The 15,719-nt window shown below is 38.7% G+C and overlaps 2 protein-coding genes and 1 non-coding gene across 3 annotated transcripts; 2 read left to right on the top strand and 1 right to left on the bottom strand.

Moving 5' to 3' along the window:
* The first annotated feature begins 640 nt into the window (after positions 1–640).
* Positions 641–712, top strand: TRNAP-AGG (transfer RNA proline (anticodon AGG)). The gene has a single exon. It is a non-coding gene; the product is annotated as a tRNA-Pro (tRNA).
* Positions 713–771: 59 nt separating this feature from the next.
* Positions 772–8,033, top strand: LOC126596193 (proteasome subunit beta type-6-like). Its single transcript, XM_050262705.1, has 8 exons — positions 772–1,030; positions 1,167–1,243; positions 2,061–2,116; positions 2,588–2,660; positions 2,973–3,084; positions 3,939–4,012; positions 7,098–7,172; positions 7,623–8,033. Exons 1-8 carry the CDS (start codon positions 916–918, stop codon positions 7,758–7,760), a joined length of 720 nt encoding a protein of 239 aa, XP_050118662.1. The 5' UTR covers positions 772–915; the 3' UTR covers positions 7,761–8,033.
* Positions 8,034–8,669: 636 nt separating this feature from the next.
* LOC126596192 (auxin response factor 19-like) lies at positions 8,670–15,313 on the bottom strand. The gene is made up of 14 exons (XM_050262704.1): positions 14,664–15,313; positions 14,211–14,329; positions 13,679–13,777; positions 13,524–13,580; positions 13,224–13,379; positions 13,064–13,148; positions 12,873–12,963; positions 12,523–12,687; positions 12,253–12,375; positions 12,001–12,076; positions 11,758–11,896; positions 9,639–11,479; positions 9,344–9,534; positions 8,670–9,235 (listed from the first exon to the last, which is right to left on the bottom strand). Exons 1-14 carry the CDS (start codon positions 14,725–14,727, stop codon positions 9,097–9,099), a joined length of 3,345 nt encoding a protein of 1,114 aa, XP_050118661.1. The 5' UTR covers positions 14,728–15,313; the 3' UTR covers positions 8,670–9,096.
* Positions 15,314–15,719: the final 406 nt, after the last annotated feature.

Genomic DNA, 15,719 nt, shown 5'->3' on the forward strand with positions numbered 1-15,719 from the left:
GTATCCTCTTTTGTTATGTGATCTATCTACATTATGAACACGTTTACTGATTACACCACAACATCAAGTATCAATAAATATTCCTTCATATTACAACACGTGTATTACTTATATTTCGTGATGTGTAACCATATCAATATCACTCTACTCTTGTACGCTAGTCACCCATGCGCATAGTAGCCACACAACAGAAATTTATGTTCTAGTAAACTTCCACTAGTAAACGATATTGTATGTGTGAATTTTAACTACTTAAAACACAAGCCACTTGTATACCGAAAAAAGTTTTTATAATCATAGACTAGCCTAAATCCACACACTTTGTGTGTGAGACCAGATTTTTTTTGTTTTTCAAGAGGGGGTTTGTGCAATTAAGAAGAGATAGGGAAGGGTGGAATGTTTTGATAATATGTTGGTGAAGAAAAAGAGAAAAACAGTAAAATTCTTTTTGTGCGAAATTATCTTAATGCTCATGATTTATTTTAATATTTTTGTTGAATTATAAATAGAGGACAGAATTGTTTTTCTACTATCTTTTGGTTGACATAGAGAGTTTGATGGTAGATAGCGATTGATTTATACTATTCACTATGTGTAAACTACATTTATTTAGGACCATTTCCTGCAAAGTAACAACAAAGGGCATTTGGTCTAGTGGTATGATTCTCGCTTAGGGTGCGAGAGGTCCCGAGTTCAATTCTCGGAATGCCCCCACATTTTTTAATTCTTTTCCTCCTTTTGTGTTTTTTTTTTAATCCTTTTATTTTTTTTATGTTTTCCTCCCGTACAAGAAAGCAAAGCAGCAGGAGCAGTATTTGGTCTCTCCGACTTGTGCAGCTCTCTCTCTGCTGCTACCTATCTGTGAGACTGTGACCCTCTTCCCTTCCCCACTAGGCGTTGCGATTTTCCTCAAGGATGGATCAGTCGATACAGAATGACCTTAATGCCCCTCACTCCATGGGCACCACCATCATCGGCGTCACCTACAATGGCGGCGTCGTCCTCGGCGCCGATTCTCGTACCAGCACTGGTAAAATACCATCATACCATCCCTCTCTCCTCTCTCTTTTAGTTTTTGTAGGGCGAAGCACTTGAGCTCCTTTTCCTTTCCCCAATTTTATTTTATTTTTGGGCGGAATTTGGTTGATTTTTGTTGATGATTTTAGGTGTTTATGTTGCAAATCGAGCATCCGACAAGATCACTCAGCTTACTGATAATGTCTACTTGTGCCGCTCCGGATCGGTATCTATTTCTCTCTGCTTCCTTTTTTTTTTGCTACTTACTGAACAAATTTGATGTTTTTTTTTTTTTTTTTGTGTGAATGCTTGTGATTTCTGTTGTTTGCATACATGTGTGAGGATTAAATGGTGTTCCGCCGCTCAAGCTGTTGGCCTTAGGCAAGAGAAAGAGGAAATTTAATAAGTTATTATTGTTATGTCTTGTATTAATAGTATGCTTTGTTCAATTTGATGGTAAAATAATTGAACTATCTAAATTAGTTATACACAAAACCAAGTTGATTATAAGATTTCGGAGATGTAGTTGACGCAATCCTAACAACAAAATTACTTAGGAAAGTTCTGTAATAGCCTTCTGGATGTCCTCCGTTAAGATCTCGTAACTCTTGTTTGTTTAGAACCTTACGTTTTCCAGATTTTAGGAAAACTGAGCGATTGTTTGGTGGCTGGTTAGATCTTTTGGGCTCTAGCATGTCATAGTAAAAAGAATAATTCGATTCCACACACCTTTAAACCTTATTTGGGGTTGGCTACATGGATTTTCGTAAGAAACCAAGTGCAATAGACCCCACGAATTCTCTTATGTTTCCTAGTCGTATCTAGACCTAATATCTTCCACAACATCTTTTGCAGACGCAGCTTCGTAACCGCTTCTACCTATTTCATTCTTTATTTCCCTTTACTATTGTTTTGTTATTTTGTTTTTGAATCATTCAATATCTCAGGAACATTGTTCTATAGTTAAGTAACAAGGCCTTTTCTGTAAAAGACTCTGTAGTTTCTGTATTCTGTCATTAATCTGTCTACTATTCTATTCCCAGGCTGCAGATTCTCAAATTGTGTCTGATTACGTGCGTCACTTTCTCCATCAGCACACGTAAGTGACAGAGCAACTTCTGGTTTTAAACTAACTGTTTTTTGTCTTCCCCTTTGTATAAGAATTTTGCATATTTTTTTCTTATTTTCGTAGGTGTTTTCAGTGGCTTTCAACTATATAATTTTGACATGCTGAATTTTGGCAATAACTCTTAAAGACATAATTCCAAGCAGACTGAAGTACCTTTGGGAAGCATTTTGTTGCACCCAACCTACGATGATTTTCAAAGATTTTTTGTTCATCTAATGGACTTCATTTTGTGGCATCAAATGCTTTTTGGGCTTGCTGAATGCATTTTCTTTGTTTGAGTTTTCTTGCTGAAAATTAAATGAAACATTAAACATTGTGCAGCCTGATAAATAGTTTTCAAAGTTATGCTTTAGAGGTTGAAGTTGTAAACATTTGAAACTTGTGGTAAATTTTTTTTATTTTTTGTTTGCAATTATCAGTAAAAAGTTTCGATTTGTGTAGGATACAGCTGGGCCAGCCTGCAACAGTCAAGGTTGCCGCAAACCTTATCAGGTTGTTCTCATACAATAACAAGGTTTGTTTCTTGGTATTCCTTTTCCTTACACAACCCTTGCATCAGGCTGTGCTTTAGTTTGTTTTCCCTCCTAATGAATTAAATCTTTTCTATTGTGTGAAACCCCTCTTCAAGAATATGGCATCTGATTGTAATTTAAAAGTATTCTGGAAATATTTTATAATATAAAATTCTAATGATATATGTAGTAATCTTTTCCTTTCAGATATTGTTTGTGATTTCATCATTTGTATAAGTCATGATTGCGGCTTCATGTGTAACTATTTGCTAGTATATTTCGTATTCCTTATGTATTCTTTCTATATGTGGTAGAATATGCTACAAACTGGCATGATTATTGGTGGTTGGGACAAGTATGAAGGAGGTAAAATATATGGAGTACCACTTGGAGGGACAATTTTAGAGCAGCCTTTTGCTATTGGAGGTGTGTTTTTATAACTCACATATGTTCTTTATAAAGATCTTCTATTTTGTTTTCTATATTTCTCTTGTTGGTTTCCTTGTCATGGTTGAAATGGTTTTCCCTGCAATTATTTTTTTTCTCCTTTATTTCATATGAAACTTTTCTGCATTTGCTTATGAGTTGGTGTAAATTTCTATATTACTCTTTGTTAGTAGGCTGCTTTCTCGTTGAGCATAGTAAGACCATTTCCAGTGGAGAGGGTTAAAGTTCCAAAAGCCAAAAAATGGCCTAATTTGTCCAAAAATTCATCTCCAACCGAAGGCTTGGCTATAATTCCAAGGAGCCCACCAGGCTATTATTTGGCCAAAGAGGCATCAGGCTGGCCAAATGTAACCCCCCTCCTAGCCCTTTTTCTAAGGCCCAACTACTCAGTCGCAATAATTGATTCAAATTTAACGACTAGATTTGAAAACATTAAAAGGTAGTTTAATAAATTAACTAATAAATTTAAAATATGAACTTGAAACTAATAAATTATTGAGGAGGCTATGTTTAGCCCCTTCGGTTGGAAATGGTATATTAATATGGCCTGACATTGGGCATTTAAAAATAATATTTTGCAAGGCTATAATTCTGGACGGGGCTATATTTAGCCATTTCAGTTGGAGATGACCTAAGGTTATATTTTAGCATTCATAGAAAATTCTTTCTAACAAGGTATCATCATACGGTGTAAAATAATTTGAACTTTCAACTCTACTTGAATTTTTATAGTTGAGTAAATGCACATGTCCTCTAATTTTTCTTGCCACTTAATGCTATTGAATTACCATAAACTAGTGGCTTGAAGTACTCAAGATCTTTGTGTCATCCAGGATCTGGCTCCACTTATCTGTATGGTTTCTTTGATCAAGAGTGGAAGGAAGGAATGACCAAAGAGGAAGCTGAGGTATGTAGTCTTTATGTTTCTGACATTTTCTTGTACTTCTTCAATGCTGGCTTCCTTGATATTTCTGATTAATAATGTGCCAAGGTTTGATTCATTCATCATTGTGACAATGAGAAATAAATTAGTGAGATCCAAAATTGCTTGTAGTATTGTGTACGATGTTTACTTTGTTGTATGGTGTTTTAGTTAGGGTTATAGGGAAGTGGGGTGGCTGGTCTTGTGGTGGTAATTGGTTTACTTGGACTGCTATTTTGGTGTTTTGGAAGGAACATAGGTTTTTTTTTTTTTTCTTTTTCCTTTGAAGGAAATGTGGAGGCCAAAATGAGTTAGGGGTGAGGATCGGAGATCAGGAAGTACCAAAGAGGGACCGCTTTCGCTACCTAGGATCTATCTTGCAATAGAATGGAGAATTAGATGGAGATCTCAACCATAGAATACAAGTTGGATGGATGAAGTGGAAGAGTGCATCCGGCGTGTTGTGTGACCGCCGTATGCCACTAAAGCTCAAGGGAAAATTTTATAGGACGGCAATAAGGCCGGCGATGCTGTATGGCACGGAATGTTGGGCGGTGAAGGATCAACACGTACATAAAATGGGTGTAGCAGAGATGAGGATGTTTCGTTGGATGTGTGGGTACACAAGAAAGGATAAGATTAGGAATGAGGATATCTGAGGTAAAGTAGGAGTAGCCGAAATTGAAGGAAAGATGAGAGAAAATCGGTTACGGTGGTCTGGACATGTGCAAAGAAGGCCTACTGATGCTCCGGTTAGAAGATGCGACTACGGGACAGAGGTCTAGGGCCAAAGGGGTAGAGGAAGACCTAGGAAAACTTGGAAGAGATTCTAAGAAAAGACTTAGAGTACTTGGATCTAACGGAGGACATGACACAGAACCAAGCGCAATGGCGTTCTAGGATTCATATAGCCGACCCCACTTAGTGGGAAAAGGCTTTGTTGTTGTTGTTGTTGTTGTTGTCTTTGAAGGAAATGTGGAAGTCATTGTGCAGTGTGCGCTCTTTAGGAGGGCCACCTGCTGGAGAAGATTTTGACTATAAATTAGTATTTGATGTTACACGGGATGATTTTGCGCCTTGTGGCTAAAGATCTGCACAAGATGATAGAAGAGTCTGACTCATATTTTGCACGCATTGTCCACTAGCTTGATCAATATGAGTTTGTGTTATTTCGTAGTTTGTGGTTATATATGAGTTATGCCAAGGTCTCTGTTCATTTTTCACAGACGATTTTGAGGTTGCACGGCAAGTTTTTCTAGAAATTTAACAAAGTTTGGAATTTGGAAGCTTTGTGTAGTCTGTAGTATTTGTGGCCTGAGAGAAGTAGCAGAGCCTTTGAAGGAACACACGTATGATATAATTGAGGGATCAGTTGTTAAGATGGTTTTTTGAGTGGATTCAGAGGTAGGGATGGGCAATGGTTATGCGGGCGGGTAACCGCGGTTAATTTACCCATAATCGCTTATGCTCATACCCGCATAACCGTTTACCCCGTTGGGTAATTGCCTAAACGGTTATACCCATACCCGTAACCGTTTATAAACGGTTAACCATACCCATAACCGCATACCCATTTAACCGTAACCGTTTAATATCCGTTTACCCATTTATCCTTTTTAACCCGTTTATCTTCTTTTTTTTTACCATTACCCTTTTTTCACCCGTCTACATGTTTTTTAACAACTTGAAAATTAAAAAAAATTGTCATAAATTTTTTTTTTTTGACAATTAAACACCATTATAGGTACATTCATCATACATATCCATATTTTAATTTTTTAAGTCCTTATACCATTCCAATAATTGAAATAATAGTTTACGGACGATATTTTTAATTGTTACCAATGAAGGTAAATATAATATTTGCTAAGTATTATTGGGTTACAAAAATTGTTTAGAAGACATTTCTGTCAAAGCATTTCTGTCAATTTCACGGTTACCCGCAAGGAATTTAAATTAATTTGGCTAATTCCTTGATGATGAGAATCATCATTCTTGTAGTAGTGTTATTGAGAGAAGGACCGATGAATTCCTTGCTAATTTATTGGGTGCTAAGTATTATTGGATCGAGAACATGGTTTGTGTTAGTTTTACATATATAAAATAAATGGATAAACGGTTACCCGTTTATAACCGTGTTTAATACCCATAACCAACCATTTAAATTTCGCGGGTAAACGGTTATACCCATAACCGTTTATTTATTTAAACGGTTACCCATAACCGTAACCGTTTAATTTAAATGGGCAGGTAACCGCGGTTACCCATAACCAATGGGTATTTGCCCATTCCTATTCAGAGGACTTCAACACTCCTTTTGAAAACTCTGATTCTGTTTTTCCTGGAATCTTATTTTGCTTATGTTACACAGGTACTCCCTGTGTACTATAGGAGTCAGTTTTCAGTAAATTATTAAAATAAAAAAAATGAGATTATTTTGGTAAAGGTGTATGCATGTAATTGTTTGTGTCTATTGTTAAATGATGGATTACTTGATTGCTTAATAGTTAATACTAAGAAATGCAACATGAACTGTTTTTCTTACTATTGTTTAATCTCTGTTATTCTTTCTTAAAGTTATATTACGTAGACTTGCTCAAATTCCTTTTGGTTCCAGCTGAATGTTCTCTCATTCTTACACTATGGTCGAGGGAAATAAACTTGGACTTTGTGTAAAAATCAGAATTTATAAATGGACATGTACTAATTCCCTTGTTTGTTTGGATTCATAAACATGGAAATAATTCTTATCTTTGAATAATTATGAAATACAGAAATAATTAAAATATTTATGCTATTATATTACTAATGGGTACCAATATCAAGATAAAAATGTATCCCAATATTTTGTTTTCTGTTTTTCCATTCAAAAGTTTGGTTATACACAACCTAATTTCTTTCAACATCAATCTTTAACTGATATATTTCTGCATCTTCAAAACATTCATTTGTATCAGTATTTAGTTCCTTGATTGCATCCACCTTGTCCATTGAAACTAATTTCTTCCTTGGTGAGAGAATACTTTGTAGAATTTTTTCACTTAAAGCAACTGCTATTAATTTGCTGCAGCAATTGGTGGTGAAAGCAGTTTCCCTCGCTATTGCTCGAGATGGTGCTAGTGGTGGTGTCGTTCGAACTGTCATTGTGAGTTTTTCTTTTATTCTACTGTAGTCTGCAATTACTTTATGGTTTTGGGAATAGAAATATCTAGTTCCACACTGATGTACCTGCAGCCATAGTCTGCCGAGCATGTGTTTTCTATCTGTAGACTGTCTAATTAGTTCAAAACACAAAGGAAATTGCGTAATGCTTGTTATTTCAGTGACATGGTCTTCTTATGAGTTTGAAATTAAGCTGTATAGCTATTAACTTATTTAGCATACAATCTGTTGCGTTCTTATACGGTAGTGAAAAGCTGTTATTTCCGTTCGATGAATGTGTTGGTTCTGTTTAATCAAGGTTGTGAGGATTGAACTAAAACCTTTCAGGTTTTTTCGTCCCAAAATTGCAAAGTTCCCATTGACTAAGTATGTTTTTCATTTTTTATGGCCTTTCTATCTTATATTCTCTTGCGATTGTATGCTCTGTTTGCAGATAAATTCAGAGGGGGTGACGAGAAACTATTATCCAGGTGACACCCTTCCGCTCTGGCATGAGGAGCTCGAACCCCAGAATTCTTTGCTGGATATCTTGTCATCATCATCATCTGGTCCGGACATGATGATAAGTTGAAGATCGTGGTCTCCCGTAAGACTAGGTAAACCCCAGCGATACCATGAATGATACGCTTCCTCTTGCCCTAGTCTTCACTGCGGGGATTTCAGTCTGTACTCCGAAAGATGTACTTGACAGTTTGAAATTACCATCTCATATTTGATTGAACTTATCTTGCTGCCTGCTCGATAAGTAGTTTATAAAAGAATTTGACTGGATCCCCTTGAAATTGTTACTGTTACATTTGTAGGATCATTTGATCTCAAATTTGAAGTGACTTGTTCCATATTACTTTTGTATGTTCATATTTCGAATTGCTAGACGAAAGAGAGATCTTATACGCAGGTAAATCGAAACATAAACATACGGGGTTGAGGTCCTGCAGAACAACTCACCTGCAACGCTTGATTTATACCACCGTTGCAGGGAAGTTCTCCTTGAGGTCCAGAATCCAACGGTTTGAGGTCTCGTGCTTGGTATCTGGTTCGACGATCCCAAGTTCGGCAGTCAGATTTGAATCAATCTAATCCAATTCAAACGTTGATGCATGCAAATCCGGAGAAAAAACAAGAACTCATTTATCTTTTTAGGCTTCCTTTGGTGTCAAAGATTGGATCGGAATTGATAAACCATAATTCACTCGATTCAATTATTTGTTGAAGGAAAAATGGACGCCTCAACTCCCGAACTCCCAGCTGAGACATGTTTCTTCATAACTAATCCATTTTTCACCTTCAACTACAACAATTTCGACAATTTGGAATTGACGTCTATTTTTTATTCTTTAACATACATTGAATCAAGTGGATTATCAATTCTGATCCAATCATTGACGCCAAACGAGGCCTTAGGTTATGCTGCTACATTGATCTTAACGTGTTTTGGAACATTATTCCATCACCGTTAATCAGTCAAAATTTTGCAAAATTTATTTAAGAAAGTTCATTTCATGCTGCTGATTTTTACAATGTACTTGAGTGGGAGAATTTCAATCTGAAAAGCAAAATGGCAAATGAATTTTAAAATTGACTTCAGACATCATCGTTGTATCCGCGAATATAAAACATGCCGTACCAGATTGTTCACTAGGCCGGAAATTTCGGACTAGGATCCTCTGTTCAGAACTTCAGCTTCTCTCCCGTGCTTATGTAAGAGCTCGGGCAGAAAGTTAGATGCCAACCTTAACCATGAAATACCACTTCTCAAACTGCTTGCTCCAGCAACTAGTAACGGCTAAGTCACCGGAAAGGTCAAACTTTGATCTTTATGCCATGCTGATTACCGTGAAAGATTTTCCTATAAGCATCTAAAGCTCCTAATAGGGAGAAAACTGTCAGCGTATTGGCATGCTACATTAGGCATTCCCACCATCCGAGCTGCTGCAAGCTTGGTTTGGGAGCACAGCGTTGCCGCCAAAATCTCCATCCAAACTCATCTGCTGGACTTCTTGCGGGGAAAGGATCTTGATGCAGCGAACACAGTTCACAAACTCCCTGGAATAGGCAAAACAAATAGTTAAGAAACATGTTTCGATGACAAATGAAGACTCCTATGCTTTTGGCCTGCAATTTTGCAAACAGGAATGAGATTGAAAGACTTACTCCCAAGGGTCATCTCCAACTAGCAGAACATCATTCTCATGATCTACATACACAAGTTTCCAGCCTACCCTCCCTCGGTCCTCTAACTGTCCCTCTATACCAAACCGTCGAGCCAGATCTTGTTTAAGCTCGTCATAATTTGAATAGCGTGTCATATCTATGGATCTCCCTACAGCTCCGCGTTTGTACACCTATACATAAACATTAACCAAGTTAGAGCAAAAGACATAATCTGAAAAGCTTGAAATAGAGAGCATCACAATTCTTTTTTTGTTTTGAATTTAAAATATCAAACCTTGGTGTATGTCCGCATCCGCTGAAATGGCGGAGCAGGTGCCCATGGGCCGCTGTCCAGAAAGCTGCTATCGTTTATCGCTGAGTCAATCGAATTGAATGTCATATCAGGAACTCCAAAGGACTGGGAAACCATTGAAGTTGAAAGTTCCACCTGAGCATCTTTCGAATTTTCATAGTTGCCAAGCATGCCACCCGAAGAGAGAGTATTTGAAAAATCCTTTGCTAACCTCACCACGCCTTTGGCCAACATAGGATCAGGATTCAAAGGTATCCCTATTTGACCATCAATGTTAGAACCATACGGAACATTGCTTCTCTGATCTACCAGAACTTCCACTTCTTGACTGGCTTCTCTGAATAACATTGATTGTGGATGGAAAGGCAACGGGGCGTTATTCTGCTGTAAATGGACATCATTCTGAGAGAGGCCAACTGAAGTTGTTGAAGATGATGTGTCCAAGTAATCTGTCTGGGCCGCTGCACTGTTCATGTATGCTTGCGGTGTAAGAATTCCTTGACTTTGATTCCTAGCAATGTTCACTGACGGCCTAACTTCAGACTTATGTTGGAAATCTTTCATCAAGTTACCATGAGATGGCATTCTGTCTATGGCACCAGAACTCAATATTGTGGTGGCAGACTGAGCCATGTCCTCCCCTATTGATGAGTTTCGGTGTGATCTGTTGTTCATCAACGGTTGAATTACAATCGGGCCGTTGTTTGTGGATGGTGAAGTTGAACAAGATGGAACCTCATCTGTAATCCCAGACTGCCCAGCTCCTGCAACCGCTGTCATAATATTGCTACCCACTGTAGAGAGCTGATTGGTGGTTGTGTTCGGGAGTCCCATGTGCCCGGACATTTCAGGCAGCATACCAGATTGCTGCTGTTGAAGCTTTGGCTGCTGAGGTGGTTGAGAAAACCGAACATTAGCTTGGCTGTGACTATTCTTTGTCATCTGCTGTGGCATTGTTCTTGACTGAGGATGCGCGGTTGGTGCCATTTGAGGCATATCTAACATTTGGGTGGGAGAAGGCCTCGAGAAGCTCTGGGACATATCAAACATTTGCCTCTGCTGGTCCTGGAGTTGGACTTGTTGGGCGGGATGTTGCTGTGCCTGCTGTGCTAAAAGTGACTGCTGTTGCTGTTGAAGCTTCTGTAACAGTTGAAACTGAAGCTGATTATCCGAAAGATGTTGTAACTGTTGGTTCATTTGATCTGGCGGTTGAGACTGAATAAAACTCTGCTGTTGATTTTGACCCATAATTTGTTGTTGATGCTGCTGCTGCTGATGCTGTTGTAGGTTCTGAGGTATGTTTCTTTGAAGATGGTTTTGAGCAGACGATTGCTGCTGAAGAACACCACTGTTATTTTGGGCAAGGGTCTGAGGTTGCAGAAGCTGGGACTGAACTTGGCTCAAGGGCAGAGTTTGATTGACCGAATTTTGCCGGGGTGGTTGAGAATTATCTCCCAACTGTTGCTGACGTTGTATCATGGGTGCTAACGGGCTCAATGAGGATGGCTGCTTTGGGAGCTGATCAAGCACTTGCTGAGGTGGCCTCTGGCCATTGAATTGTAAATTGTTCATTTGAGGTATTTGAGGAGCCGACAAGCCCAACTGCCGAGAAAGATCTGCTCCAGCAAGGTTTTGGATAGCTGAACCAGAATACGAATGCATATAATTTGGCTGCATGGAGTTGCCTGTGGAAGAATTTTGCTGCATGTTCATCCACTGGACTAAGCTTAGGCCAGGTAGAACCTGGGGATCCTTCATGGACATATCATCACCAAGCCAAGGCATTGTTCTCTTGAAAAGATTATCCATATCATAGTCCTCATCTGCGAAAGAAAAATCAAAGTTATTGATGTCTTTTCACCAAAAATCCAAATTCAAAATGCGGTTAAGTTTCTAACAGCACGTTTGGCCGACTCAAAACGAGGGAATAAAACATGCAAGGAAAAGGATAATGAAGCCTCCAAATGATTCAAGTCAAAGTTTGTTGTAGCATACAAAAGATCACAAAAAAGATACCCTTGAAGTCCAAAGGTCAAACATTTATCATAGGAGGAGGAAGAACTAGTATAATTCATCCTTCAATATATAGTATATCTTTTACCTGGCATTCCTGGTTGCCTGGGACGCTTTGATCTGAAGAATGGTGGAGGGCAGATGAAAAATGGAGCAGTAACAGGCTCAATTTCCCAAATTGAAACCCGATTACGCCTTTCCCCAGCAGTTGATTCGTCCCAACCAACCTATTCAAAGAAATGTGAGGCATTAGGGGTTATTTTCAATGACCGACAAGATGACTGTAAGTACCAAGGGAAGAGATGCAATGAGAAGTTGCCATCACATTTACCTGCAAATTACGCCATTGTGAGTGCTTCCATCTAACAGGATCAAGATCACTAATTCCTGTAATTGTACCCATGTACCTGCACAACAAAATTTCTTATGTTCAACTCCTACACTACCATAAGGTTTTCAAATGATCATATTCAGCAGGCCATTTCTAGTTTGTTAAGTATATTTTGTGAATTACGTACCAGATCAGTGATGCCAAGATTACTAAAATTCTACATAGAACTTAAAGATACAAGTATACAACTACCTTCTTGTCCCTGACTCTTCAGTTTCGAACATCATACGAAAACGCATGCCTAGTGATAGTTGGTTGCCACATGCTGCCTTGTAGTACTTGGCTAAAGGGATAACAAACTCTGATGGACTAGCCCTGCATTTGGAAAAGTATATTTTAAAAATAATATATAGTGAAATCATTCGAAGAGTAATAACAAAGGTGAGTCGCTCCCACAATTAGGATTCTATAGTCGTAAAATAAAGATGATACATTCGGAATAAAAAATTGATAGATGTTAACCTTGGATTGTAGAATACTGTGAAGGGGCTATTATTAGCGGCAGCATGAGCTGCAGCTGCTAAAATTCCAATATGCATACTGTCACTTGACAATACTGAAGATGATAGGTTGGTGGGTTGCCTGTTTGCTCGTCTAATTCCCAAAAGAAGCTGCTGTTTTTCATCCCTGATCATGAAAAGTGTGACCGTCAGAAGAAGTTGCTTATTTTCCAGTCCAAAATAGGGAAGAGGAAACTAAAATATACATCCGTATAACTTGAAAGAGGCACTTTTACCAACAAATCATACTTACGGTAAAAATTCAATACTCCAAAATAGAATATCCCAAGATTTCCATTTCATCCTGATTACCTGATGAACAAGACGGAATCACCAGCAAAAAGCCTCTTCCCACTAACAAATAGGCTCCATCCTGTTGTAAGCAAGTGGCGTTTTGGTTGCCCTGAATCAAGCAAATCAAGGAATGACATGAGATGTTTAGAAATAGGATATTAATGGTTCATCCATATATGTACATTCAAATGGCTAAAGAGATAACATACCACGATAGATATGGCGGAAGGTCCAAACAGTATCATGCAAATCCCGGGCAACAAGTTCTTGGGCAGGTGGTTGCATGGAGAAGTCCTATGTAGAAGATGAAACACTATAAAACTTTGCAATTATCGTGGAAAACCTTGGGAATGATGTAAACTTGCTTACGAGAGAAGGGAAAATCTTTTCTGCTGCACGTCGGGGCACTGAGAAACCTCCATGAGTGCTTGTATCACTTGCTGTCAATGTTTTGCAGAAAAATTCTGGTTGGGGCTTATTTGTCTTGAGCGCAAGATCTGATCTCAATAGTGCATCCTTGTCAAACTACACGACAACGAATTGATGAATCAGGTTCCAGAAACTTTTACCTTCTAAAGAACAATGGAAAATGATCAAGTGACAGAAGGGCATGTCCATAGTACTATAAGAACGTAATAATCGTCAGGTCATTTTGAACATAGTCCTTACCGATGACACGGGCAGAAGTGTCATCTGCGCATAAACTTCGTCTGTTTCGGGGTCCGCCTTGTAAATCAAACATAAATGAGAAAATCAAGTAGAAATGATCAAGAATACAAATCTGTTTACAAAGTAATACTTAAAGCAGATAAAATCACCCATACATGCAAGGTGACATTGTGAAGGAGACATAGTAGCTTGGATGGAAGATTCGGGTAGTTGGGTATTTGACCATCCACATCCTTTTTCATAGAAGCCGCAACCTGGAATCGGAAATTTCAGGTACAAATCAGTACAGACCGCCTCCAAAAAGAAGCAAGAATAATAAACGTATTTACTTAAATCCAAATAAAAACTTAGCTACAAGAGTAATTGTTGAACAAAAACAGTAACAATAAATGACGCACATCCACACTTTCTCTTTCTGTAAATCCTAAATGCTTCAAAACCCATCAACACCAATTGCTTTATTCGGAAAATAAAGTAGCACTAGACCACAAGATTTCTATGTTTTAATATATATGTTTTGGGAAAATTTAAAAACGGAAGGCCACCAACAGATTGCTATTAACAAATGAACTCAAAAAACACATGAGTTCATAAAAATGGCAGAGCAGAGTGTGACGGATAGATAAGCAGAAACACTGATGCGGCGCATGATAGCAACATCCATAATAAAAAAAAACACCCACCCACCTGTTCGCTGTGGCCTTGAGGGAAGTACACCACGTGGGTCCCCGCCGGCGGCAAGTTCACCAGCGGCCCGGCGCACGCTTGCCATAGCTCCGGGTTTATGCTCTTTACATTCTCTCCCCCTGCACACGTGTCGGCCACCCATTCGTCAGAAACCACCACAGCACAAAACCCCCGTCTTTTCCGTTTGTTTTCCGAGAAAACGCAAACGGGGGAAAGAAAATTAAAGACCAACTCAAAGGTTGTAAGAATCTGGATTCTGGGAATCTCAGAACGTAACTGCCGAGTCCCGTATATAAAACTTGTAACGAACAAAACGATATAAACAGACAAATCAAATACATCCACAGCAATTGTATCGATCCACCGATCCATCCGCTGCTTTTTTTAACATCGTGTTTTTAGAGAGAGGGAGACTAAATCGATTTAAGTGTTCTAGAGAGAGAAAGCACCGACCTGGGCATGAATTGGATGCGCAGTTGGCGACGGAAGCTCCGGCGCCGTTCGCCGGCGGCTTCATTGTTTGCTCCGGCGACTTGGGTTTTTACGAAATTGTATAAATCGCCGAGATTCTCACTTGCGCATATCGCCGGCGATATATTGGCGAGGAATTGGACCTGCTTTCCGAGCTCGTCTCAGCTCCCGGACGACGCACTCGGACCAAGTTCTCTATCAGCTGAGCTCAGATCAGCTCGGCAGAATCTGCAGCACCCGAAACAAACTGAAAAAAAAATGGAAAAGAAAAACTTTCCCGGAAAAAGTTTGTAGCTTTCGCGGGAAAGGGTAGGGGCTTTTCCGGCGAGGTAAAGGGGGGGAAACGGCGAAGTAAAAGGAGGGAACAGAGGGGCAGAGAAAAAGGAGGGCTTGCTGAGACTAAGAGAGACCAAATGCTGAAGCTTTGCCCCCTATCTTCCCCTACACCACCCAGACACTGCCTTTCGTCTCTCTCTCTCTCTCTCTTCTTCCCAATGCTCAATTGCTCCCTTTTTCTTTTCTTTCACTTTCTCTCTTTCTACATCAAAATAAACAATTCTTTTATAATTTCTCTCTCTCTCTTTCTCTCTTTCTCTCTATTGTTCCTTGAAAATGGCACTCACTGAAATGGGGCTTTGGCTCTAAGTTGACCTTATGGAGTAAAGTTACGGAAAAGAGTAATGCCATCCTAATATATTTTTTTGGATTACATTTATAAATTAGATGATATATTATAAATAGAAAATAAACACGTTAATTCATATTTAATAATTAAATTATCAATAATCACAACTTATGATTTAAATTTATTACAAACTTATCAATTAAAAATGGCCTTGCCCTAAGTTAATAATCTCTAGTAGCTTTTTTTTTTTAAACACCTTTTAGGAAAAGGGTGTGCTATCCACATATCCATTTTTATTTCTCACACACCGCTTGTTTATTTATGTCCTTTAATCTTTTTCGATTTATCCGATTTGACAACTGAAAATTAAAAGGATGTGTGAGAAGTAAAAATGAGTCCCCTTAGACCATCTC

The sequence above is a fragment of the Malus sylvestris genome, chromosome 13 (genome assembly GCF_916048215.2).
Source record: "Malus sylvestris chromosome 13, drMalSylv7.2, whole genome shotgun sequence".
Lineage (NCBI taxonomy): Eukaryota > Viridiplantae > Streptophyta > Magnoliopsida > Rosales > Rosaceae > Malus > Malus sylvestris.